Raw genomic sequence first — 25,311 nt, forward strand, 5'->3', positions numbered from 1 at the left:
TTCTGTTTGAACAGGACCAGATATCTCACACGGTGGCCACATTCTCGATTTCACCATGAGTTCCTCGGAGGAGAACTTTGATCTCGACAATATCTCTGATTCCGGTTCGGACACGGAGGGGTATGAACCAGCGCCGAAGAAAATTACAAAGGCAGCCCCCAAGACGAAGGCAGCTCCCAAGGCGACGTCGGCTCCCAAGGCGAAGGCGGCTCCTAAGGCCCCCACGAAACCAAGAGCACCGAAGAAGGTGTTAGTCGACAAGAATGATAATGCAGATTCCGATGGAGATCAAGACAGTGACGACGGCCGCGACAATCGCGCCGGTCCAAGTGCTGCGTCGGTTGAGCCTACTGCCGCCAATGGGAAGAAGAAGACCGCGTCGGAGATGTACACCAAGGTCGGAGAAGCGATCAGTTTCTGTGTTCCGGGAAAGCTGATACGTTCGTAGCTTTCCCAATTGGAGCACATCCTGAAGCGACCGGATTCGTATATTGGCAGCGTCGAGACTATCACACAAGCAATGTGGGCTTGGGACTCGGAGAGGAAGCTCATGGTGCATAGGGACATTAAGTATGTTCCTGGTTTCTTCAAGATTGTTGACGAAATCCTCGTAAACGCTGCCGATAACAAGGTACGGGTCTGTTTCGTTCCATTGGCGACTCGCTAACACCGTGATAGATCAACGATACAAGCATGGATGCCATCAAGGTAACTATCGACGCGGAAAACAACGTCATCTCGGTATACAACAACGGACGCGGTATCCCAATTGTGATGCACGAGAAGGAGAAGATGTACATCCCGGAGCTTATTTTCGGCCATTTGCTATCGTCATCGAACTACGATGACGACGAGAGGAAGCTCACGGGTGGGCGTAACGGATACGGTGCCAAGCTCGCCAACATATACTCCGTGGAGTTCACGGTCGAGACTGCCGACAAGAAGACGAGCCAGAAATACGTGCAGACGTGGACAGACAACATGACCAAGATGAGCAAGGCGAAAATTACGAAGAACTCACGCAATGAGGAATACACGCGTGTCACGTTCAAGCCGGACTTGAGGCGTTTCGGGATGGACACGATCGACGAGGATACAGTTGCGTTGCTGAAGAAGCGCGTGCATGATCTCGCGGGCACCGTCAAGGACATCAAGGTGTTCCTGAATGATGAGCGGCTGAAGATCAAGAATTTCAAGCAGTATGTCGAGCTCTACCTCAATTCGGCGTTGGAGCAAGCCGCCGACGCTTCGGGCGGGGCGGTGCAGGCGAAGCCCACACTCATCTACGAGCAACCCGACCCTCGGTGGGAGGTCGCGTTTGCGGTCTCGGAGGGCACATTCCAACAGGTCTCGTTTGCGAACTCTATTTCGACTGTGAAGGGTGGCACGCATGTCACGCTCATCGCCGACCAGATTGCCAAGTCTCTCATCAGCTCTATCACGAAAAAGAACAAGGCGGCGACAGTCAAGCCCGCACAGATCAAGAACCACATGTGGATCTTCGTGAATGCGCTGATTGAGAACCCGACATTCGACAGTCAGACAAAGGAGACGTTGACGCTCCCCGCCAGTAAATTTGGCACAAAGCCTGCCCTTTCTGAAGACTTTATGAAGAAAAGTTTGTGATCATACATTTGTTTCGTAATCTTGTTTCTCATCTCTGCACAGTCCAAAAGTCTTCCATCGTCGATCATGTGCTCAATTGGGCGAAGTTCAAGGCCGACCAACAAATGAAGAAGACTGACGGTAGCCGACGCAACAGGTGATATTTTACGATTATTTGTTGATTGTGTCAAAGCTTAGCGTGTGCCCTACAGGCTGTCCGGCCTTCCAAAGCTCTGTGATGCTAACAACGCTGGGACGAAGAAAGCCGGTGATTGTACACTCATCCTTACGGAGGGAGACTCTGCCAAGTCACTCGCGGTCGCTGGCCTGGCTGTTGTTGGCCGTGATAATTACGGTGTCTTTCCACTGCGTGGTAAGATGCTCAATGTGCGAGACGCGAAGCATGACCAGATCATGAAGAACGAGGAGATTCAAAATATCAAGAAGATCTTGGGTCTGCAACATAACAAGGACTACAAAGATGTGAACAGTTTGCGGTATGGACACCTCATGATTATGACGGATCAGGTATGTAGAGGTCGGATTTGCTCGTATGACGGTGCCGCTGAACGTTGTCTATAGGATCACGATGGCTCACACATCAAGGGCTTGCTCATTAATTATCTAGATCATTTTTATCCGTCCTTGCTTAAGATTCCCAGCTTCTTGGTAGAGTTCATCACCCCCATCATCCGAGTACGTTGCGTCCGAAGCTCCATCTCACTTCAAGACTGACAGACATCTCTAGGTGAAGAAGGGTAACCAGAAGATTGACTTCTACACACTTCCGGAGTACGAGCAATGGCTAGAGGAAACGCCGGGGGCTCTTAGATGGATTCCCAAGTACTTCAAGGTTAGTGTTTCGATATTAGCCATTGCCGTCTAAACACAACGTCTTTTCTGCAGGGTCTGGGAACGAGCACTGACGCAGATGGACGCGAGTACTTCCGCAAGATGGGCAAACACATGATTCCTTTCGGTACCACTGAAGAGGGCGATCGCGAGCTCATTGAGCTGGCGTTCAGCAAGAAGAAGGCAGATGATCGCAAGGAATGGCTTCGTCAGTTTAAGGTATGCCGTCAGTCGTGGGCAGTGTCCTTCCCGTTAGCTCAGCGATCGTGCAGCCCGGTACTTATATCGACCACACCATGGGCGAAATCCCGTACTCAGACTTCATCAACAAGGAACTGATTCTCTTCTCGATGGCGGACAATATTCGTTCCATTCCGTCCGTCGCGGATGGACTAAAGCCGGGTCAGAGAAAAGTTGTATGGGCTTGTTTCAAGCGCAAGCTCAAGGAGGAAATCAAGGTTGGTTCTGTGTCGTCGAGCAAACCAGTCCATTACTTACTCTGAAACCACAGGTTGCCCAACTTACAGGATACATATCCGAGCATTCAGCATACCATCACGGAGAACAGAGTTTGGTGATGACGATCGTTAACCTGGCGCAGAACTTTGTCGGTAGCAACAATATGAACTTGCTCATGCCGAATGGACAATTCGGTACGCGGGACCAGGGGGGGAAGGACCACGCGTCCGCGAGGTATATCTTCACAGAGTTGTCCCCGATTACTCGGGCGGTTCTGCACTCCGCGGATGATCCCCTCATGGCCTACCTCACGGATGACGGCAAGTCGATCGAACCGGAGTGGTATCTCCCTGTGGTTCCCCTGGTGCTGATGAACGGAGCCGAGGGCATCGGAACTGGTAAGACTGGCTAAAATATTTACGCCATTCGTCATGCTGACGCTGCGAGTTAGGCTGGAGCACGACCATCCCCAGCTACAATCCGGAAGATATCGTCGCAAACATCCGCCGCTTGATGAACGGTGAGGAGCAGATACCTATGCTACCTTGGTGGCGGGGTTTCCAGGGCACTATCAAGAAGGTCGGCGAACACAAGTACGACGTGCTCGGTAACGTCAACAAAATCGACGACTCGACCATTGAAGTCACGGAATTGCCAATCCACAAGTGGACGCAGTCCTACAAAGCAGAGCTGGAAGCTATGTGTGGCGAGAAGGGGGACGGTGTGATCAAAGTCTGTCTGCTGGGCATTGATCGTCTGTCTTCCTGGTCTAATACTTATTTCTATCAGGACTACAAAGAATACCATGGAAACGTGAACGTCCACTTTGTCATCAGCATGGATCCTAAAAACGTGGAGAAGGCGGAAGCGCAAGGTTTGCACGAGTTCTTCAAACTTACCACTAAGATCAACACCAGCAACATGATTTGCTTCGATTTCGACGGAAAGATTAGGAAATACGGCTCTCCGGAGGAGATCATCGAAGAGTTTTATCCCAAGCGCCTGGCTTATTATCAGAAGCGGAAGGTGACTGACCATTTTCAATTGACATACTGAGGATCCCTCAAAGTGACATCTGTTTTCAGGACTTCCTGGCGAACGAATTGCAGACCCAGCTCGAGCGTCTCAATAACCAGGCCCGTTTCGTGCAGATGATAGTAGACAAGGAGTTGGTCGTCTCGAATCGCAAGAAGGCAGACATCGTCACTGAGCTGCGCAAGAAGCAGTTCCGTCCGTTCCCCAAAGTCGCCAAGGCGAAGGCTGCTGGAGAAGACGAGGAAGCTTTGGAGGACGAAGACGACGACACTGCGGGAACTGCTAACACCAGTGATTACGACTACCTGCTCGGGATGCCGATCTACAGTTTAACCAGGGAAAAGGTTGGGATTTGATCTGGTGCTTGCGGGTTCAAAACTCAAGTGTGATTTATTGTATAGATCGAGAAGCTGCGTCAACAGGGCAAGGACAAGGAGACTGAGCTTTTGACTTTACTGGAGCTCACGCCTGTACAAATCTGGCAGACTGATCTGGACAAGTTCCTTGCTGAGTGGAAGGTGAGAGGAGCACCAGCATCTTGCTGTTGCTCATGACTGAAGCCTCTATCCAGCTCACATGCGACGCATGGGAGGCAGATGCGTCCGCTGCCGTCATCGGCAAGGGCAAAGGCAAACGCAAGCAGGCCACTCTCAAGGCGTTCAAGAAGAAAGTGGGCGATGACGATGAATTCGACGATGACTTCAAGCCCACGAAGGCCGCCGCTAAGTCTAAGAAGGTCGCAGAACCTAAGACTGCAAAGAAACCTGCGCAGGCCGGTCCGTCTGGCGCGAAGATCGAAGTGGAGGACGATGACGATCTGCCACCACTTCCGAAGAAAGCTGCGAACAAAGCACCGACGAAGACTAAGGTCGAATCCGACATCGAGATGTCGGAGGAACCGGCTGCTGCGCCAAAGAAGCGAGCAGCTAAGGAGGACTCAGATTCTGATATCGAGATCGTGCCAATGGGCAAAGGCAAGGGGAGAGCTGCTCCTGCTAAGCGCAAAAGGTTGGGTTCATCTCTCTGTCCACGTGTCTCTCGCTGACGGACTCAAGTTCGTCTAGTCCCGAAATCGATGAGGATGATTCAGACGACGACATCGCAATGAAGCCGGCCAAGAAGAAGAAATCTGACTCCGCTCAGGCTGCGATGACAGACTTCTTTGACAAGGTACCTGCAGCAGCGGCTAAGAAACCTACCGCACGCAAACCTTCGTCAAGTGCACCGGCTGGCGCGACGAAGGGCCGTGCTGCATCGGGTACAAAGAAGGCTACGAAGAAGGTAATCGAGAGCGACGGAGAGGATGTGGTGATGGACGATGAGGAACCGCTGGCCCGACCTCCACCAGCTAAATCGATGGCGCGCAAAGCCTCCAGCGCTGCTAGTGCGAACAAAGCCGTGGAGAGCGATGACGACATCATCACCATCGACGAAGACGAGCCTCCTGTCAAGAAATCCGCTGCTCGCAAGCCGCCATCCATCAAGCAGGCTGGTAAGGCGAAAGCTGTGCCTGTCAAGAAGGCGAAACGGATTGCCGACAGTGAAGACGAGGATGCATTCATGAACGAGGACGATGTGGTGGAGGTGGTGCCCAAGCGGACTGAAGCACCAAAACGCGCGGCGCGGGCTGCGACGAAGAGTAGTTATGTGGAGATTGCTTCGTCTGATGGTGAAGAGGTGCAGGATGGTTCCGAGTTTGAAGACTTTGACTGAAATTGCGTCATTGCCGATCTTTCTTTCTGCCTCTGACGGTGATGCTCTTTATCGCATTTGTTGTTACACTTATTCTCAGCATTGATGTCAATCCTTCATGAACACTAACTGTATCTCGTTCTACAATGCAATGACTCGAACATATGCAATGTCATATCGAACTTGAGGACTTGCCATTTGGGGTATAGATCTCCCTATAGTACTGCCAAGAACCGTTGCATGCTACGCCCCAGCACATGATTGAAATAAACCGACCCAGTATCACCCGGGGCGGGGGTCGGGAGGCGGAAAACCAGAAGGTAGAGATTGAAAAAGACCGACTCGTGTCACCGTCATCGCGGACATGAGAACAACAGTATTTGAACGGAAGTCCGAAGCACCACGATGTGTCAAGATTATTAGAGTACAGGATGACAACGATGCTACAGCACAGTCAAGAGAGGGTATATGCAACGAAACCGAAGGAGCGGCGGGTATGGCAGTATGCATGCGCAAGGGGTATCTAGAGTACTTTAGAATTAATGGCAGAACGACCAGAGCCGCCCTGTTCAACGAGTGAATAACTCATGTCGCCTAGGGTACAGCACGGGGAGATGTGTAACTTTTTCGTCATGGTTATTGGTATTTATCCTTGTATATCCAGGCGAGGCCAATGTCACTCGCGCCTTGCGCGACCTGCAAAAGAACACAGACGGGGTCACAAGTGATAAAAAATTTGAGGTTGTGCAGTGTATACTTACAGCTGCCCGGTACCATTGTGCTGCCTCTCGCATATCCTTCTTACACCCCTTCCCATTGGCGAGACAAAAAGCGAGTTCCTGCTGAGCATCCGGATCTCCCATGCGCGCCGCCAAGCGGAAATAGCTCTGATGCATGGGTGAGCATACAAACTGAGCAACGTGGACGGAATTGGAGACACACCACCCCCATCTTCTTATCCTTCTCCACGCCCCACCCTCGATAAAAGCTTTGACCCACTTCATAAACCGCGATAACTAACTCAGACTAGAGCGAATAATCAGCACTGAACAAGAAGGACCACAACCGAGCGCACCTTCACAGCACCGATGTTGATGCCCTGCCTAGACCCCTCCAAATCGACCATGGCCGCCTCTGCTGCGCGTCGCAGCCAGCGGAACCCTGCGCGCTCGCTCTTCTCGCAGCCCCAGCCATGCCGCTGCGCGAGCCCCCACATGAGCATCCCTACGTTGCATCCGCCGCCCGCCGTCGCGCTCTTCTCAAAACACGCGGCGGACTCTACTAACCGGTTCTCTTCGTGGTGCTTGATACCCAGCTGCAGGTATTCCTGCGCTGTCGTAGGCTTCGGCGGAGGCGCGGCGGGCGGAGGCGCGAGCACAGCGACAACGGGTGGACGTTGCGGTTGTGCGGACGCAACAGACAGTTGATGTGATTGTGCGGGCGCGTACGGTGTCGGGCCGAGCGTTGAGGACGCACCGGATGCCGGAGGATGTCCTACGGCGTCCAATGGGTAGTAGGAGTACGAGGAATACACGCTTGTGGGGGAAGCCGAGCGTGCAGGCGCGCCAGGGACGTCCGTAGCCTGCTTGAGCCCGTGAGGGGCGGAAGGCGATGGATGTTGGTGTCTCATGAGCACCTCCCGCTTGCGCTCTTCTGACCTGTCTACAAGGGGAAGGCCTGGCCTGGAGAAATTGATGTTGCCCGAAGACTGTACACGCGAGGGCGCGCGCCCCGCACGCGTCCCATTGCACACCGTCGCATATGCCACCTCATTGTCCTCGTTTGGAGATACGACGACGGTCGGGACTGGTTGCGGCTGCGATGGCGCGCCTTGCTTGATGTCGGACGAGCGCCAGGAGTCGCGGTAGCGAGCAGTGATGTCGTCCAAGTCGAAGCTAGACGCGACGGACTCGTGCGGCGCCCGACGTTCTGGGAACGCCTCGTCGCGTGCGCTCCACGAAGCCATCGACCGCGCATCGCTAGCGATTGTCTCATAGTCGTTGAACGTCGTCGTCGACGTTCGAAAGCGGGTGTGCAGCAGTGGCGATTGCTGTGCGCTTCCTGGCACGCCGTCTATCCTTGGGGGCGTCGAGGGTGCCGATACAGTCAGATTTGCGTGTGCTTTAGCTTTTGCTCTGCGAGAAGATGCGCGGCGAACGAGGGAATCAAGAGGAGAGGCGTGTCGGATTGGTGTGCGCTCCATATGCTGAGACTCGGATTGTGGTAAACTGTAAGTGTCAACGCCAGACAAAGTCTGCATACATGCAGACGGCCAGGACCTGCAAGGTTAATCAGGAAACTTTCATTGTACCAGACAGAGGTGATAGTCGAGAGACAAGGTTACAACTGCGGGGACCGGCCGTCGTCGTCGCAGCGACGCAGTCGGTTGCGACGGATGCAGATGCGGTGACACAGGGTGACATGCCTCTCCAGTCTGAAATATATGCACCTGCACCTCGAGTCACACAGCTAGCCAAGTTTCTTCGTTAGTTTCCTTTTCTCGTTCCTACTGCCAGTTAATTCACTACAATCTCGAGAGTTGATGTTCTGACACCGAGTTTGACAAAACCGTCAATCGGCTGCCAGGTAGACCTTGCAAGCCAAAAATTAGACAAACGTTTCAGATAAAACGTCACCTACGCGGACAAAAAAGGCTCAGAATGTAGGGGAAATTAAAACGAGGGTGCAGACACGTGAGGAGGGCAATAGATGAAGCTAGCTGAAGGTTGAATATTTGAATTTCCACACTTCCTTGTCTTTGTCCACCACTTGTCGAGTCCCCGGTTATGATGCGGATCTTTCGATTTCTCAGTTCTACATCGCGAGGCTCATTGAACGCGCGCCCCATTGTGTAGTCATGAATTTGCAGGTTCAGGGCCGAGACCGCGTTCATTCGAGTTCCGGTAGTAAGAGTTATTCTTCTCTCGTCGCGCACCCGGGCCGTTGTTCATCCATCTTTGTGTTCTCGTCCATACGTTGAAGCAGTCCACGAACTCGGCATTCCATAAAACGTGTCATGCCCGCGGAGTAGACTGGTATTCTATATTTCTTGACCACGAACAAGCGATCCTATCGGCATCTTCTGTATCTCCAGAAAGTCTAGCCGAATAGGCTATGAAGAGAGAACAGGAGATATTTGCTCAAGCAACGATCCGTTATATGGCCCACCTGGTTTTTGGCTGTCGTGCCTGCCCGTCCCTTTGGACAAGCATCCACCTCGCGTGGGATCCACCTCGTGTGCGCCACTTCTTCGAGCTATCAGCGGACATGCTGGTGGACGTGTACTCCATGTTGGAAATCGACGTCGAGGATGTCGTTCAGGTGATCTCCTCATACGCAGACTGTATCCGCGGTTTTGAGTACGGAGATGAGGACATGGAAAACGTTCACGAGATGATAACCTCGCTTGGTTTCATGCTCCCAAACCTGCAGATGCTCGACTTGAATTCGTTCATGAGCACGGACGAGCCTTTTCGTTGTTGTTTTCCCTTCTCCACCCACTCAAAACAACAGGATTTTCCTTCGCTTTATATCGACTATATTTGCAAATCTGGTCCGACACTCCAGTTTAGAAGTGAACTAAGTGTCCTCTAATGTCCGGAAATGCAAGAAATCCTGAAGGGATTGGAGTCCTGCCCAAGCCTTGAGAAGTTAACTTTCCATAGGTCCTTACCATACCCAGAAATCAGATCTCGTCTGATTTGCGCATTTGCGTTACCAAGGCTCAAATTTATAGTCCTGAACGACAATACGGACTGCATAGGGTGGTTCTGCTCTCATCTTGCTCTCCCTGTGACTGCCAGCGTTTCATTGCGCTGTCAGCTGTTCACCACCGTCGAGCGGTTCATGTCCCCTCACATTTTTCCATTTTACGATCGCTCAACACTGCCAGTCTATTCGCGAATCCAATGCATCATGTTCGCTGCATCAGACCAATATAACAACGTACACCTCCACGCTTATCCTAACTCAGAATTGCAGGGCGACCCTTTGGTGCGCATACAGATACCTCCCAGACCCGCAAGGGCATCAGTCACCGCCTCGCCAATATTCTGGACCAATATGGTGACGAGGGTGTTTTTTCTGCATCGCCGGTTGTCAGATTTGCCGTCGTCGGGAAATCGCACGAAGGAGACAAAATCCGCAGATACAATGAGAACGTTATCCTGAAGACTTATCTCTGGCGCTGGGCTCTCCTTCGCCTTCCTCTCCTTGAGTACCTCGAAGTGACAGGCGAAGAGGACGTCGAGCTGCTCTGAGCGAGTTCCCGATACCAGGTCTAGAGGTAGTGCTCTGCTCTCACCTGAAGACGTTGAGCGTGGAGGGGTATCACGGCGAGAAGACGAGGAAGACTCTACAAGCGGCGCTGGAATTCCGTGCGGTGCATGGCGGCCGTCTGAGGACGTTGGCCCTTTCGTTGTATACTTGGGAACTTGAATTGAACGGGCCGCCAAGGTATCTGGAGACACTCAGTACCTTGGTTGACGAGTTGGTTATTCATTCTCCTCTGGTGCCGAATGACTCGGGTTGAGTACTCTAAATGTTTCCAGGTTCATATGATATCTCAGTGAGATACATACATGTTATCGCAGAGGGCTCCGATTTCATAGAGTAAGAACCCATAGCTCGCTGAGTGTGAACGAATCACGCAGTTAACGGACGACGCCTGTGCACGATATATTTATTACTCACTGCCCGTGTTTCGCAAGAAAGCGGGATGTTCCATTGAGGGTGCTGTACATGTAGTCACTAATACCGCCTTTCAAGAACATGTTCGGAAGCAGATCTTCCATCTCACTCATCTTATCTTATCGGCATTCTGTCGATCATCGTGCGCTGTCGCCCAGTTACACATCTTAGACAAAGAACTCAGGGAAAGTCCTAGTAAGCCGCCATCTACTAGAATGGTAGCATTCCGAGTTAAAGTGTGACGATATACGGTGAGCACTTTAAACAGATCAAAGATCTTCACTGGCCAAAGAATGCAGAGCGTGTATTTCTTCGAGTTCGCGGTTGTTCAGAAAACTGACGAACATTTCTTGGACAAGGGCCTCGCTGTCAGCTGATGGAAAATCCCAGAACCATGCACGAGATCATAAGCTAACCATGTTACGACGCGCAGCGCACAGACACGTGGGGAAGACAATGGACAAGTGAGAGTCACGCCCTCGCCCCTCCTTGCCTTTGTCCCTCGTTGACTCCCCTGCTACGGTGAGTGTCTTGCTACTGTTGAGTTCAACGCCGCTTTTCTCACCATACGCGCAAGTGTGCACTATAGTTGCGAATACTTTCTTTGAGGATTGAGAACGCATTCAGTCAATCTTGGGTGGTTAGTCTTGCGAGTTTCTCTGGCATATCGCTGCCGATCCCAGTAACCACTGACGTGCTCACAAATGCTGAATTAGTCTACCCACCTGTTATCTCCTGGAACGAATCATGGCCGCGGGACAACCGGAAATGGATTGGTACACCGCTTTCATTGAACAGGAACAAGCAAGCCGAGCAGGGTCTCTTGTATCCTCAGAAGGGATAATAGAACGGGCGATGAAAAGAGAACGGGCGATTGCTAACGCCGCGACCCGCTATATAGCCCACCCCCGGGCGATTCTCAACTCGCAGGTGCCCGTCAATGCCCTCCCTAATGAATTGCTTGCAGAAATCTTCGTGGATGTTCAGCGCGAGGACTTGTCGTTGTCGTGCCTGCAGATGACCGGTGTTTGTCGGCATTGGCGAGCACTGGCTACTGCTACGGCCGCCCTTTGGACGAACATCGACCTCTCATGGCATCCGGCTTGTGTGCGTCATTTCTTCGAGCTGTCAGCGGACATGCCGGTGGACGTGTACTCCATGTCGGAACTCGAAGTCGATGATGTAGTCGAGATGATTTCGCCATACACACACCGTATCCGCGGTTTTGTGTATGGACTCGGAGACGAAGAGGCGGACAACGTTTCCGAGATGATAACCTCGCTTGGTTCCGTGCTCCCCAACCTGCAGACTCTTGAGTTGGATTCGCCTGATGACTCGCTCGAGCCTTTTGGTGGTCATTTTCCCCTTCTCCGTTCCCTCAAAACAACAGGATTTTCCTTCTGGTTTATATCGGGGATGCTCGTAAATCTCGTCGAGTTGGAGATAAATGAGGTGCCGACCCGTCCGGAAATGATGAAATTGCTACAGGGACTAGCGGCTTGTCCCTGCCTCGAGCGTTTGAGCTTGAGTAGTTCCTTACCGCAGCAGGATATGAATGCTCAAGCTTCTCTCGTTGGCCCAGTTTCGTTACCCAGGCTCAAGTTGTTTGACATCTTCGACGACGTGATGTACATCGCGCGATTCTGTGCATATCTCGCGCTTCCTGCTGGTACCTGCGTTTCACTGCACTGTCGTGCATTCCGGTACTTGGCTACCACTAACCGTCTTGAGCTTGAGCCCCACCATATCGTTGTACCCCGTTATGATCATTCCAAATGGCCGGTTTATTCCAAAGTTCAGTCCATCAGGCTCTCTGCAACTTCTAAAGACGATTGGACACAGCTTCATGCTTACCCTGATCCCGACTTGAGGGGCTACCCTTCGATACTCATGCATTTTCCTCACGAGACTCACAAGACCATGGCACATTGCTTCGTTGATGTCTTGAATCAATGCGGGGATGTCTTCTCTGCGTCGCCTGTTGTCAGATTCGTCGTCGTAGGTGAACCGGATGACCGCACGTGGTGCTACGGAGACGAGCCTGAGGTTCTTCTGTCCGCCAACGTCTGGCGCATGGCGCTTCTCTGCCTTCCGCGTCTCGAGCACCTCGAAGTACGAGGTAGGGACGACGTCGAGCTACTCTTCGAGGCCCTTGGCCCGTTTCCAACAGCAGATGCGGAGATAATCTGCCCGCACCTCAAGACGTTGAGCGTGGGGGTTTGTAGTAGACAAAGGGCGAGGAAGATGCTCCAGGATGCTTTGGGTTTCCGTGCGTCTCGTGGCAGCCGGCTGGGGACGCTTACTCTTCCGTTGCATACCGGGGCGTGGAATGGGCGGTCGAGGTATCTGGAGGCATTCAGCCCTTTGGTTGACAACTTAAATGTTCGTCCTAGGGAGTAGAATGCCTCTGGGAAGTAGGATCGTGGGCGTGAATGGGTAACTAGCACGTTTCCGTATGCATATGTAGTATCTAGACTGGACAGGACGTCTACTATGAATTGGAACGATAGGTACCACGGGAACGTCGAAGCTGCAATGAAGACCCAATGAAGATGCAGTGTCGCTTCTGACAAGCCCGATTTTGCAGAGAATTTCGATAACATCGAGCAAGGGTGAGGCCTTGAGGAAGCAGTGCAGGAACTATGCGTAAACGACAGCAGTCATTGGGCGACATATCTGCAAAGCAGAGACTTAGAGGACTCACTGAGCCGCAGATAAAGCACAAAAATGTCCATGTAATCCCGGACGTCCTTGCAGAGTATGCTGTTTGAACTAGCACAGCTAATCTCCTTGCCAATCGGTAAAAATGATAACACCACAGATATCCATGTCATACCTCAAGGCATGCAATCATGCATACAGGCTATCATCACTATCCAACGAGCCCAATCCAATGCCCAACCCCGCCCGCGCCTCTGCCGTAGAAATCAACCTCCATGGCACAAGAATCTGCCCAACATAACGCCCGTTCGCACTCTCATCCGTGCGATCATTGCCAATGCGATACTCCTCAGCGTTCACGAGGAGGATGTTGAGCTGCTTGTCCGTTCCGACAAATGTCCCGAGGAAGATGCGGCCGTCGAGGATCCGAATGCGAAGGGCCTGGCGTAGAAGAGATTTAAGTTGTTTTATTGAGGGTGGGGTAGCCGAAGACATCCTCAAGTTTGGCCGTGAACTTGAGGCTACAACGCAGTGAGGACGTAGGCTCATAGATACAGCCTCTAGTTACCTGCAGGAAGACAGTCGTTCCTTTGTAATAGAGGCTGAGATCATTACCGATGACCCGCTGAGAAGTCCCCCGTGGGAAACCGGACTTTGAACGATGCCGACGGCAATTCGACGCACGAATCTTTAGCGCTCAAGTCGCGTGCAGCCACAGGCGCGTCTTACCTGTGTACAAGCTTCGCGTGCTGTAAAAAGTTCTCATGGCGACGGTGCTTCGTCAACGAAGAACCAGCAGACAAGACTCTTGACAGCTTGCTGCGACAGCAGGCTACGAACGCGTTTTGACCGGAGCATTTGAGGGCTCATGATGGCGAGACGAATGTCCTCTCCGCTGACAAGCTCGGCCAGAAGATCGCGATTGTTGTGGTATGCTTCTCTCATAGTGTCTTCGTTGATAGCCAGTGCACGAATTCCGCGGCTATTGGCCACAGTTTCCTATACTCAAGGTCAGAATGAAACTACTGTTGGTGTGCTTGTCAGCACGACAGTACCTGCTGCAATGCTAGCAATTTAGTAGGCACAATCATGAGAGCTATTCCTATCTTCATCTGGGCTTGTGCAGCCAGTAGCGGAGCATGCATAACCGTCGTCTTCCCCTGGCCCGGCATGATGACGAGGAACAGATCCTTGCCGCGGATGAGGTCCATGCCATGGCATAGCTGAAAATCGCGAACCGAGGGAACTCCGCACTTCTGAATGATCAGTGACTCGAGCCATTCTGAAGAGCCTTCTGCAGGTATGATGGACATAGAGAACGGTGTGGATTACAGCTACGTAGCATACATACAGAGTTGACGCGACTGACATCTCTGCCACCGACGCGTTTTGGGAATTATAGTTTAGTGCCGATGACGCAGCCGTCCCTTCCGCTGTCTGGCATGTAGCTCAAAAACTCCCACGGGGGACTTCTCAGTGGGCTCCCGGATAATGATCCTACACCGCAAAACCAAGCTGATGTTGGCGCGACAGGCGGTCTATGGAGCAGACAATGCTCAAGTCAGATTGTTCAATCGAGGTGGTTGGGTAGCTCAATAGGATATTCAGAGGCTCGAGGCTGCTTTGATGTCGCACAAAAGTGTTGTACTGAGATTTTGAGTCAAGATTGGGTTGCCCCTGAGCCGTGACCCTTGTCTGACCTCGGTGCCGATGTCATTGCACTGTTCGGCTCTTATGTTGATAAACTCTTGCCTCTCAAGTCTCCAGCAGGCTTAACAGCACAGTCGGCATGATCATTTTGCTCAATAAATCTATGTTCTGTCTTAACATGTCAATCCTATATTATGCCCAATGTCCTTCAGTAATTATGACTGTCCATCTGCAAAGGTGACTTTTCTCCTGTAGCACCCATTTTCTACACAGCACACAGTAGACGGATCAAGTCCATGTAGTGCCATGTAGCATGCTGTAGCCATCACGGTGCTATGTAGCACCGCATAGGCAGGCCTACCGGCTGAGTGGAGGATCCGTCTCGGCAATGAAGCACCCGAATTCTGATTGGCTGGACAAGGATTGAGTGTCGATGCTTAGGGTGCTCGTGTACACTTTCAACTTAGGACGCAAGGTGTCAAGTCTCATGGTAAACAACCATACTGCTTTGCGCGAAGCATACAAAACATATGTGTATCTATGTAAGGATTGAGGTAAAATGACGTACACAGCTCCGTGACATTCTGAGTTGTCCAACGAGAATCCATCTCGCGACCGAAATTTGGTACGAGATGACAATTTCGAACAATGCGGTCGATGGAGATGATCTCCCCATACGGCTGATGCATGCGAGTTGACGGGCTGACAACAAACAACTCAGAATCAGGATCCATACGGCGGAGCGGTGTGAACCACTCGATGTATGCAAGTGGATGCTGTGCAAGCACAGGATAATGTTCAGGCAGTGCAAAGAGCACACGGATGTGTGCCACGCGGAGACCTTCCCATATGTCAGAACATCACAGACTCCAGGGCGGGGAATAACAAACCTTCTAATGGAGTTCCGGCCGTCACTGGATTGAACTCCCCAGTGCGAACAAGAGCGAAGTCAAGACGCGCATGCTGTGCAGTGCGTCGACCTTGAGCAGGAACTGGTGGAGATGCACGGACTACATTTTTGCAGTGACTAGGATTTGCTGCAGGGATTTGTGGTAGAGTGACAGATAGGCGAGCATAGAGGTTGAAAGAGTCGAAGAGATGGGGCTTGAAAGAACTGCCGTGGTCACGGAGGTAGATACCCAAGCAGTCTACAAAATGGGATGCATGGTGGTACAAGATGATATCGCTCGCTATAACACCTCGGAGAGCATGAGGGTGGTGCTTGGCAATCTTGTACTGAACCTGTAATGAAGTGCTCACATCGCGTGACATTTGGGTGGCTTCAATGGCTTCGGGATCTTTGCCATCTTCTGGGGCCAAGGACACCACGGGAGCAACCTGACCGTGATATCCACCGTTCTTGCACCAATTCAGATAGAGTGCGAAACGGTCGACTGCTTCCTGCTGTCGAAGCCAGATGACCATCTGATATAGATAGTCTTTGCGGTTGCTGGCCCGGTATGCATCCTTCGCATAGTCGATGTGAAGGCACTCCGGAGATTCAGTGTTGAACTCGTCCGCACTCCCAAACAGTTTGATCATTGCGACATAGTGTTTCATCGCATGGATCTTCGGTATGTTAAAATGGTCCTGGTTCCGAGCTCCAAGCTCTATGAAAATGTCCTTGTGAGCATGGAAGCCATCAAGAGCTTCTTGCAGGGCTGCCAATGTCTGAGTCGTGTGCGACTGGAGCGAGGCATAGTAAATGAAGTCGATCGTTGCCCAGACAGCTCGGATGATGCGTGGGTCTGCGCAACCCATGACTAAACCCAGAAAGACTTTTTCCATCTCCTTGTGCTCCACTCCTGTCCACTGCGAGACTCCCGATATGCCGTGATCAAAGTGACGAAGACCAGATATTTCACTCATAGAGCGGAAACGTGCATCGACTTCATCGGTACCCACAACCGCAGTACACCACTTCACCAGGTGGTCCTTGAACACACCTTTGTGTAGCTGGTGCAGCAAATCCGGAGTGAACCATTGGAAAATGTCCGAATATGGCAGATCTTGCCAGAAAGGTGGGTACACCGGCCGCAAACCAAGATCTTTGAATCAATGCTTTTGTTCGGGGCTTGGGTGATTCGCATCTAGCTGCGCAAGGAGCAACAAAGTCTCGGAGACTTCTCGTTGGGGATGAGTGTCATGTCCTCCCCGTTGCTCTGGGACAACCTTGCACATCGGACATCTATTTTCCATACAGCATGCGACCAGGCATTGTTCAGGATAATCCGCGACATACGAGGCAACAATGGGCCAAACAGACCGTAGTAATCCATCCGCACATGTCATCGTGACGCCAGTGTGTTCTGCTTCAGCCACTGATGCAAGCATAGCGCGCATGCAGTGGTGAAAGAGTCAGTACTTCACAATGGACCTAGTTTTATCACTGAAACAGTCTAGCTTGCCGACAGGAAGATATCCAATCAAGACCGTGGCATGAGAGGAGGCCTTGCGACGCACGTCCTTGGCGATGTTGCCGATGGTAAGATATACCGGCCAGGCACTTTTGTCTCCACGGAACTGTGATAACCTTGTCTTGTCGGACAACAGTATGACCGGTGCAATTGTGGCACCGGGAGGAAGGCGTTCCTGTGACCTGTCAGTGAGTTATGCAAAGACGTGTAGAAAAGGACTTCTTACCTGCAGGTTTGACCACCACTCCGCTGTCCACATCTCACTTGTGATCTGAACTTCACCATTTTCATCGGCAAACTGACGCTCCGGTGCGTACTTCATGACGTCTTCAAAAACAGGATTGTTGAAGAGCTCGCGGATGCACTCAAGTGGATCGCGGAACCACAGCTCTAGGTTTTCTGTCAGGACATTTCCGTCTTGATCAGGGAGATCCCCAGTGAGTTCAATATCCTCACACCTCCAGTCAACTCCGCTGGGTAGCGAGTCAACTGCGCTTAGCAAAGCATCTTTGTTATGATAGGAGGGATGGACGCGACTGCTGATCTGTGCTCATTTTGGTAAGTTCAACATCCACTTTGTCCCGTGGACAGATGGTTACATACGATAGGAAGCTTCAAGAAGTTCTCTGCCTGTGTATGTCCCACATTCTGGATGAGCCACTTCGCCAATTCCCACTCCTCATTGTTTTCGAATGGTCCGTATATTTCAGATCCTTGCAAAATCTGCTCATCGTGAATGCTCGTGAACAGTGTCTTCGACTCACCCAAAGACTGCCCTGCACCGGAGAAGACTTGAGCATAACGAGCCTGTGGATAGCTGGAGTCCTCGTCCAGAATCTCCTCCACCGACGGCCTGTGAGGTAGTGATGCATCTACATCTGCCTCCAACGGTACCTCAGGCTCAACATCGGCTTCAGCTACAGGAGCATAATCCTCTGCACCTGCATCGTGGTCCATATCGAGCATGTTGGACAATATGGTGAGCCCTTCTTCAGAAGCTGCAGAGGGGAGATGGTTTTCAGGAGTAGAAACAGTGTCTGCATTACTGTCAACACTCGACTGTTGATTCAGGTGTAAATTGGTCCACCATGAATTACGCCGCCATAAACATGCCGTTGCTTGGGCCTGGTGACACCGAACAGCAGTCCCAGTTTTAAAGGATGCTCTGCAGAACTGACAGATTGCCATAGGTCAAAGGAGTGTTGCAAAAGTGTCTGCAGATTTCCAGGACACCGCGGAGTTCTTCGCAACCGGCGAGCGCCGGTGTTTGCAAGTGATTGGAACCACTGGGCATTTTTCTAAAATTTCCGCACGCCCTTTTACTTCCTCTGTCTTACTCTCCATCATTGCAGCGAGGGAGGCCCACCATGGCTGATCCTCCCGACGATGTTTCTCAATTCCAGTCTCAAGAGCCTCCTGGTCCATCAGGCCGTGGGCACCGCCAGCCTCGCTCCACTACACGCCTTGAAGGTCACCGTATGTCTGCGCATTTTCTTCCTTCACTCAGATATGCTCACTGTATTATTTTGCAGTTGATTCTATTGCAAAATCGCAAGCACGACGTCAGCTATATGAAGCTCGCAAGCTGGCTCAGAAAAGCATGGATGTACCAGTCCAGTCGCTGCCGCAGAGTTACACTGGCATGCTTCCGATCTCTCTGTCTACTTTGATGGCCACAGAGGCCTCTCACGAGCAGGCCTTCATGCAGCAGATGTGGCAGCCACCCGATACCTCTACAGTTCAAGAGCCGCACAATATGTTTATGTCCAGCACGATGCCCGAAATTGCTCATCGCAATTTAGATAATTTTAATTTCGAGTCCCTTACATTTGATACTCTTGCCCAAGCTCATTCGTACACATATAACCCGTCAATCCCTTCCATTCACACTGCCCCTAATCAATTACTCCTTCAGCATGATGCATCAACAGCAATCACGTTGGATCAGAGTTTCGAACGCCAGGAACTAGCTCTGCACGTGCCCGGTTCCTCAAGGCCTTCTCCCGATGGTAATACCTGACTCAATCTCATTACCACTAGTGTGTCACTCAGCTCAATCATGCAGAACCCGGTGATGAATGTGCCATGACTACTCAATCTGATAGCCAACTTGTTGACCAGCCCCTTCCGCGTGGGATGCAGATGGTGCATGAGCCTCTTCGTTTCTTGTCCGTTGACTACTAGCTGATGTACAAAATACGAACTATTCTCTAGATCAGTTCGACCCCTGTATCCCTCCCAGTGCATCGTGTCAGTAAACACGGTCTTGTCCACCGCATTCCTGCACGCACGGCAAGTACTCCAAAACCCACTCAGACCCTCGTTCCTACTGCACGCAAGCCTCATTTAGTACGACGAGTCACGGGCTCCAGAGTTCAGCGACCCGCATTGGGTAACTCCGCAGCAATCAATACTTTGCAGCATATGGGCACTGTTACTGCACATACGCAGGACAGTCCCAGTCTCACGGCAAGTAAACATACAACATACCTCGCTGTTCTCATTGCTTATAGAATGTTAGACTGGCGCTGGGCAAAATGTGATGAGTACCCCGACCTCATCTAATGACGAATGTATCGAGGCGCTCGAGGACGATGACACTTCTGCTGAGGACGCAGAGGATCTCCCTCCCACGAAGAAGCCCAAAAAAACTCTGCGCGACCGCAGTGCACGTGGACTCACAGCGGAGCGCCATGCGATTATTGTCGTGGTGTACCAGCACTTCAAGCTCATGCTGTGCACAGAGGGTGCATATCCGGTGTCGGCAGATGAGGACAGGATGATAGCAGAAGCTTGGACTATAGCTTGTGGCGAGAAGGAAACCCCGGATGACCTGGTCCCCACCGAGCAGGAGCGCTTGTTGGTGAGTGCAGTAGTATGACAGTGCTTACTCTCATGTGTACTGAAGGCTACTTCGAAGGTGCGAACGCGTGCCACGCAAGTACGCAGTGCTCTCAAGAGTCTTGCACGGCAACTGCTGGAGAAGCACTACGGTTTCAAGCAGGGCCTTACTGCTGAAATCAAGGAGTACAACCGTGCCCTTGTGGCATTATTGAAGCCAAAGGTTGCATTCGCACATATAGTACGTTCACTCCTCACTCAGTATGCAAGCACTAATACCGACCTATATGTAATTCGGCAGGATCCACACAATCCGACGACGATGTGTCGTCACCCAATCATCGCGGAAATCATCACAAGGATGTGGTTCAAAGATGCCGAAGATGATGGTGTGCATCATCCCGAGTACTTCGAGAATGGCCTAGTGATGCTACTCGCCCTCGTCCTAACAGAGGTGAGTATCTTCATCCCTCTAACAAGCCTCTTACTCATATTATGATGGCCTCAGATTGAATGTGCCATTGATGAATGGGCTACGGGGATCCATCGTGCTGTCGAACTTCGCGCTCCGAAGTACAAGCAGAATTACGAAAGGCACCTCCAAGAGCTTCGCAAGTGGGAGAGGTACTCGAGTACGCGGTCGAAAGCCCCGCAGTGCATGCAAGATGACTTACTGAAGACACTCAGGTGCGTTATTGATCTTCTGTCCTCATGGACATTGTTGCTCAGTTCACATTTGCAGAGCGAATGCAGGTGTTTCGGATCAATCAAATAATTCCGCAGCTGAGGAGGATCTGTCTGACGATGACTTTGCTACGTACGAGATATGATCGCCCTCTGATGCTGGTCAATGTTTGTATTCCTGCGCTACTTAGCTACAGATTACTATATATGACATTGAATGGTGACATCATCTCGTATGTTTCGAATCTGCGATGTGTGCGGGCACGAGTTGTCGACCAGCTGACATCAGACCGAAATAAGTTGCAGCTGCTGACGTATCATTTGTGATCCTAAAGATAGATTTTCGACGGATCTACAGGTGGCTACGCGGCCCTATGAGCCTATTGTCCAACATCGCTACCAGTCTACACTGACCTACAGTAGGGAGACCAGTTCTACAGAGCTGCATATACAGGGGACTTGGCAACCGGACTCGTAGTTCCTAGCCGAGCTACATAGTCCTACGTAGACTTCTTGCAACTTCCAGATGTCCCCGGGTCGCTGAGCGGCTATCATCATTAGGCAACTCGCCTCTTTGCCTCTTCCTTGGTCTGCGCTCAATATCCATGTCAGTGTCAGATGTCTCGCTCTCATCCACATCCTCTGGTTCCACCTCCATGTCAGTTGTCAGACTGGGTCCCACATTTTGGACTTGTACTGATTGCGCTGTCTTCACTGCCTTGTTTCTTGCTCATGTTGCAGCTGCTTTTGCCCTGGTTTCGGATCGCTTCTTGTCTCTGTCCACCCGGAGAACTGTTGCCAGCTCAGCATGCCATTTCACACGGTCATCAACAAGTGCCTGTGGAGCAGTCAATGTCCGGGGGAGGCAGCGCTGCAGGAGATGACTATTGTGTAGTGCATGGGTATTGATGACGAAGTGATTGTCATCATTGTGAAATATTGTGCATGCAACTCGTCCAGTGAGCTCTCTTTCCTGAAGGATGGGACGTGATGCAGTTATTTGACAGGCACATGTACAACAATCATGTTGCACATTCAGTATAAACTGAATGGCCTACGCTGTTCTATTAGAGTGACTCCCTTGATACAACTGCATATAACTCACTTTGGATGGAACAACATGATATGTTTTATGAGTAGGTGAAGGTCGCCGCAAAATTGGCATACCTAGAGTGGAATGCAGTGAGTTACCTACAAGGAAGGTATCCAATATGACTATGGAAGATGCTAATGCATCTGAGACAGCATTGACAGTTAGAATCTCTGCTATATGTCCAATTATATTTGCTTGATTTTCCTGACATAAAGCAGTTAGTTAGGTATATTGAGCTGGACTGACTGAACAATGTACTTCTGATATTACAACCACCCATGCACCAACCTTACAAACATCCCCAGATTGAGCAACAACATGTATGGCATCACTCCATATGGAATTTGGGGTTAGGCCTAGTTCTGCATAGTTGTCTGCCATAAAAGCAAGAGTTTCTGAGATATGACAAGTCTTGCGCTTTTGCTGTGGATATATTTTGACCAATCCTGCAATAAAGGGCTTGTCGGGTGTCCAACCCAAATGATGCTGGATGATTGTTTGTCGTTTGAGCAATGATCGTACATCCTTGCCAGCTTGAACATGTAGATGATCTTGCAGCCAATATCCGCCACTGAGAATATGCTTAACACGATCTATATCAGCCAGTTTGTGAGCAATATCACGACTTGGGGCCTGGTGATTGCTCAAGACTGAGCACATGCGGAAGATCGCATTGAAACATTCAAAGATTTCTGTTGAAAATCGCACTGCAGGACCAAATCGCTGTATGTCGGCCAGAATGTGTTTTAGAACATGAAGCTTGCCTTTCACAAGGATTCGGGCAGGATCAAGATCATCAAATGCATCCAATGCATTATCAATCAAGATTTTTAGATCATCCTATAAAATGTAGAATATTTAGTATTGAATAATATGATCAAACAGATAATATTCACCAGATATTGTGCCATATTATCGATCTCTGGTATCCATAATACTGCACCAAGCTCACCCATTGCCTTCATAACCTTGAATTGTGAAGGGGATGCAATATCATGCACATGAAATGTTGCAGTCTGCATAATTGTCTTGAAGTGCTTGCCAATAAGACCATTGCGATACTGTATGATATAAGAGGCACGTATTGGTGGAATATTGAGTCCTTGAATATCTGTTGCCTGAAGTCGGAGTGTAAACAGATCCTGATTGGCTTCTGTCCATGATGTGTGAAGAGAATGCCAATAATACTTCACAAGGCCCAGTAATATGGTGTGAAGAAGCTCTACTGGAGTATCCTGGGTTGGATCAAGAGCTAAAATATATGTTAGTCTAATTACTAAACAGCTAACTTTGTGAAACTTACTTGAAATTGTTAGAAGAATATTAAATGGTTGAGCAGTCTCTGTTTTAAGCCATTCCGCAAGCTGATCAGCAATTGATTCAGATGAACGACCTGGTTCTGATGCTTTAATCTCGTGGGCCTTTTGAATAAGTTGTTCAATCCAATGTTGTGCAATCTTGTCTTTCACCCCTGATGCAGTTTGATGATCTGCAACCTTCTGTGCAACTCCAAAGGCGGCAAGTCTAAGTTGCTCAAGTATTGCTTCTTTGGTCTGTGTTGCATTTCGCAGTTCACCAGGCTACAAAGTTAAAACATTAGCCACATATATATCTCATTCAAATGATGCTTACTTCATGTAATGCATGATACCCTTCATCTGATTCTTGAACCTCATATGGACCTCCTACCTTACATCGTCGGCATTTGCAGTTAGCATTCATACCAATATGAGATGCTTCTTCGGCCTGCTGGGGATTATCTGCAGGCAAATCAGGCACAATTAACCTGACTCGTGTATGGCGATTGGTTGCAGCATTAAAACATCGAATTGGCTTTTTGTGTGTTTCTCTATAAGGCGACATATTAGTTTATAACTATTGCAAGTATAAATAAACATACTGTATAAGTGGCATGATTGCTTCAAATTGCTCTGGTGCAGAAGCATGCGGTGATGTAGATACAAACTTGACAAAATATTCCTGCTGAAGCAGTCGACCCGGCAAGTTTGAATTGACCATATAAACATTGACATGTTTTTGGTATTGTTTGGAGCGAGCACCTGAAACATCGTCTGCCCACAATGGAATAAAAATGGTTACCAAGTCCTCATCATCTGCAAGTTTACGGAGAGGATTGGGCATATTGCTTGCATACTGCTTGAATGGCTCTATAAAATATGTAACTTAGTAGTGCTAATAGACTAATATTAAGAGAAACTGACCCTCAAATACAATGGAAGCTTTTTCAAGAAGATCATAATAATTGTAGCAAAATTGTGAGAGTTGAATACTAACAAGCTCTGATGCTTCTTCAACATGCAGCTTCTAAATATGGCAAAAAAAATTGGTTAGTTACAGTTATTACAAATTATATTAACTCACATTATTATTCATTCTCTGTACTAAACGACAATCTCCATAAAGCTCTCCATGTCGTCGCATCCAGATAATAGGAATCACAAGCTGACCATTTTGAAGTTCATTAAGTTCATTAACATAGAACTGCTTGGACCCTGATGCCGAACGTGCAGCAGGAGTAAGTAGATCAAGAGGAACTTCTTTCCAACGTTCTGCCTGCCATGTTTCTGAAATTGGACCATCTGTAACCTCTGGCCAAATATTAATATATGGTGCCACTTGTGGATTTGCGAAGTCCTGCATGCCATCAATAAATGTGAGAGAATATTTAAGAGAAGTGTGACTTACCATGTGTATTATGTCACGAGGATCATTCACATAAAAGTGATTGCCAAGAGATGACTTTTGTGGAGAGGTGGTAACCCCACATAAAGTGCGTAGTTGATTTTGCATCTGACGAAAATCTTTGAAGGAAGGAACATTCTTAGCTCCAACTTCTCTCATAATCCATAAAATCATCTTGAGCTGACTGCTAGACAAACGTAGTCTCGGCAAATTGTCTAAAACATCGAGTAAAAACATCTATCATTCAAGTCAAAATGTTAAAATTACTACAAGGATTAAAATAAATATACACACAGTTTTGTTTCCATATGGAGCAAAGTCGTGATCTACAGGCACTCCTGTAAAGTGTTCGTGCATGTCATCTTCATCTCCTTCTTCACCATTCAGGCCTTATAATGCAAAGAATTAAGTAATGTCTCAATGCAAACCTGACTGTTCAACTTACCCAAGTTTTGAAATTCCTGAACTACATTTGAGACTGTTGCATCCTCCCCAATGCTATCAAATTCCTCCTCTTGCACCTGTAATGCAAGCTGCTCGTATTCCTGGCGTAATAATTCCTGATGTCTGGAATGAGCATTCATCTCAACTCCAGGATAGAATCTGGCCAGCTCTTCATCAGTGAAGATGGGCTCGCTGTCCAAAGAAATCCCATTGATATCTTCATGTTCATGAGATATGGTCATAGCAATGGATCCAGGTGATGTTTTTAGATATGATGCTGCATCTTGAAGTCTCGATGTTCCTGCCTGTAAGTATGGATGTTCGAGATCCCGTTGATCACGTTCAGCTCGTGCTTGCCTCTCATTCTGATGTGCCACATTGCCTGCATGAGAGGGTGAAGCCAGATGTCCTCTGAGAGACTTCCGACCTATCCAGTTTCCAAAACCGGAGGGATCACTCTCCTTGCAAATTCGACAGCGGACCTTT

General features: G+C 49.8%; 10 protein-coding genes across 10 annotated transcripts; 5 read left to right on the forward strand and 5 right to left on the reverse strand.

Moving 5' to 3' along the window:
- Positions 1–55: 55 nt before the first annotated feature.
- On the forward strand, positions 56–5,664 carry SCP_0115990 (DNA topoisomerase 2; the record flags this gene model as incomplete). The annotated part of the gene is made up of 16 exons (XM_027753820.1): positions 56–397; positions 449–631; positions 679–1,618; positions 1,669–1,762; positions 1,818–2,133; positions 2,188–2,301; positions 2,354–2,458; positions 2,512–2,676; positions 2,730–2,915; positions 2,969–3,314; positions 3,368–3,648; positions 3,706–3,942; positions 4,002–4,295; positions 4,353–4,469; positions 4,523–4,959; positions 5,016–5,664. The coding sequence occupies 16 exons, from the start codon at positions 56–58 to the stop codon at positions 5,662–5,664; spliced, it is 4,806 nt and encodes a 1,601-aa protein (XP_027609621.1).
- Positions 5,665–6,279: 615 nt separating this feature from the next.
- SCP_0116000 (hypothetical protein) lies at positions 6,280–7,846 on the reverse strand (the record flags this gene model as incomplete). Its single annotated transcript, XM_027753821.1, has 4 exons — positions 6,280–6,339; positions 6,405–6,530; positions 6,586–6,669; positions 6,719–7,846. 4 exons carry the CDS (start codon positions 7,844–7,846, stop codon positions 6,280–6,282), a joined length of 1,398 nt encoding a protein of 465 aa, XP_027609622.1.
- Positions 7,847–8,802: 956 nt separating this feature from the next.
- Positions 8,803–9,237, forward strand: SCP_0116010 (hypothetical protein; the record flags this gene model as incomplete). Its single annotated transcript, XM_027753822.1, has 1 exon — positions 8,803–9,237. The coding sequence occupies one exon, from the start codon at positions 8,803–8,805 to the stop codon at positions 9,235–9,237; it is 435 nt and encodes a 144-aa protein (XP_027609623.1).
- Positions 9,238–11,100: 1,863 nt separating this feature from the next.
- Positions 11,101–12,732, forward strand: SCP_0116020 (hypothetical protein; the record flags this gene model as incomplete). Its single annotated transcript, XM_027753823.1, has 1 exon — positions 11,101–12,732. One exon carries the CDS (start codon positions 11,101–11,103, stop codon positions 12,730–12,732), a length of 1,632 nt encoding a protein of 543 aa, XP_027609624.1.
- Positions 12,733–13,182: 450 nt separating this feature from the next.
- SCP_0116030 (hypothetical protein) lies at positions 13,183–13,488 on the reverse strand (the record flags this gene model as incomplete). The annotated part of the gene is made up of 1 exon (XM_027753824.1): positions 13,183–13,488. One exon carries the CDS (start codon positions 13,486–13,488, stop codon positions 13,183–13,185), a length of 306 nt encoding a protein of 101 aa, XP_027609625.1.
- A 267-nt stretch (positions 13,489–13,755) lies between these two features.
- Positions 13,756–14,306, reverse strand: SCP_0116040 (hypothetical protein; the record flags this gene model as incomplete). Its single annotated transcript, XM_027753825.1, has 2 exons — positions 13,756–13,992; positions 14,049–14,306. 2 exons carry the CDS (start codon positions 14,304–14,306, stop codon positions 13,756–13,758), a joined length of 495 nt encoding a protein of 164 aa, XP_027609626.1.
- Positions 14,307–15,128: 822 nt separating this feature from the next.
- On the reverse strand, positions 15,129–16,404 carry SCP_0116050 (hypothetical protein; the record flags this gene model as incomplete). The annotated part of the gene is made up of 2 exons (XM_027753826.1): positions 15,129–15,484; positions 15,534–16,404. 2 exons carry the CDS (start codon positions 16,402–16,404, stop codon positions 15,129–15,131), a joined length of 1,227 nt encoding a protein of 408 aa, XP_027609627.1.
- Positions 16,405–17,001: 597 nt separating this feature from the next.
- SCP_0116060 (predicted protein) lies at positions 17,002–18,026 on the reverse strand (the record flags this gene model as incomplete). The annotated part of the gene is made up of 3 exons (XM_027753827.1): positions 17,002–17,235; positions 17,287–17,604; positions 17,664–18,026. The coding sequence occupies 3 exons, from the start codon at positions 18,024–18,026 to the stop codon at positions 17,002–17,004; spliced, it is 915 nt and encodes a 304-aa protein (XP_027609628.1).
- A 401-nt stretch (positions 18,027–18,427) lies between these two features.
- Positions 18,428–19,080, forward strand: SCP_0116070 (hypothetical protein; the record flags this gene model as incomplete). Its single annotated transcript, XM_027753828.1, has 2 exons — positions 18,428–18,536; positions 18,593–19,080. The coding sequence occupies 2 exons, from the start codon at positions 18,428–18,430 to the stop codon at positions 19,078–19,080; spliced, it is 597 nt and encodes a 198-aa protein (XP_027609629.1).
- Positions 19,081–19,602: 522 nt separating this feature from the next.
- SCP_0116080 (hypothetical protein) lies at positions 19,603–20,731 on the forward strand (the record flags this gene model as incomplete). The annotated part of the gene is made up of 5 exons (XM_027753829.1): positions 19,603–19,923; positions 19,981–20,142; positions 20,203–20,355; positions 20,410–20,588; positions 20,644–20,731. 5 exons carry the CDS (start codon positions 19,603–19,605, stop codon positions 20,729–20,731), a joined length of 903 nt encoding a protein of 300 aa, XP_027609630.1.
- Between the last annotated feature and the right edge of the window lie 4,580 nt (positions 20,732–25,311).

Source organism: Sparassis crispa (genome assembly GCF_003851025.1).
Source record: "Sparassis crispa DNA, contig_000000F, whole genome shotgun sequence".
Lineage (NCBI taxonomy): Eukaryota > Fungi > Basidiomycota > Agaricomycetes > Polyporales > Sparassidaceae > Sparassis > Sparassis crispa.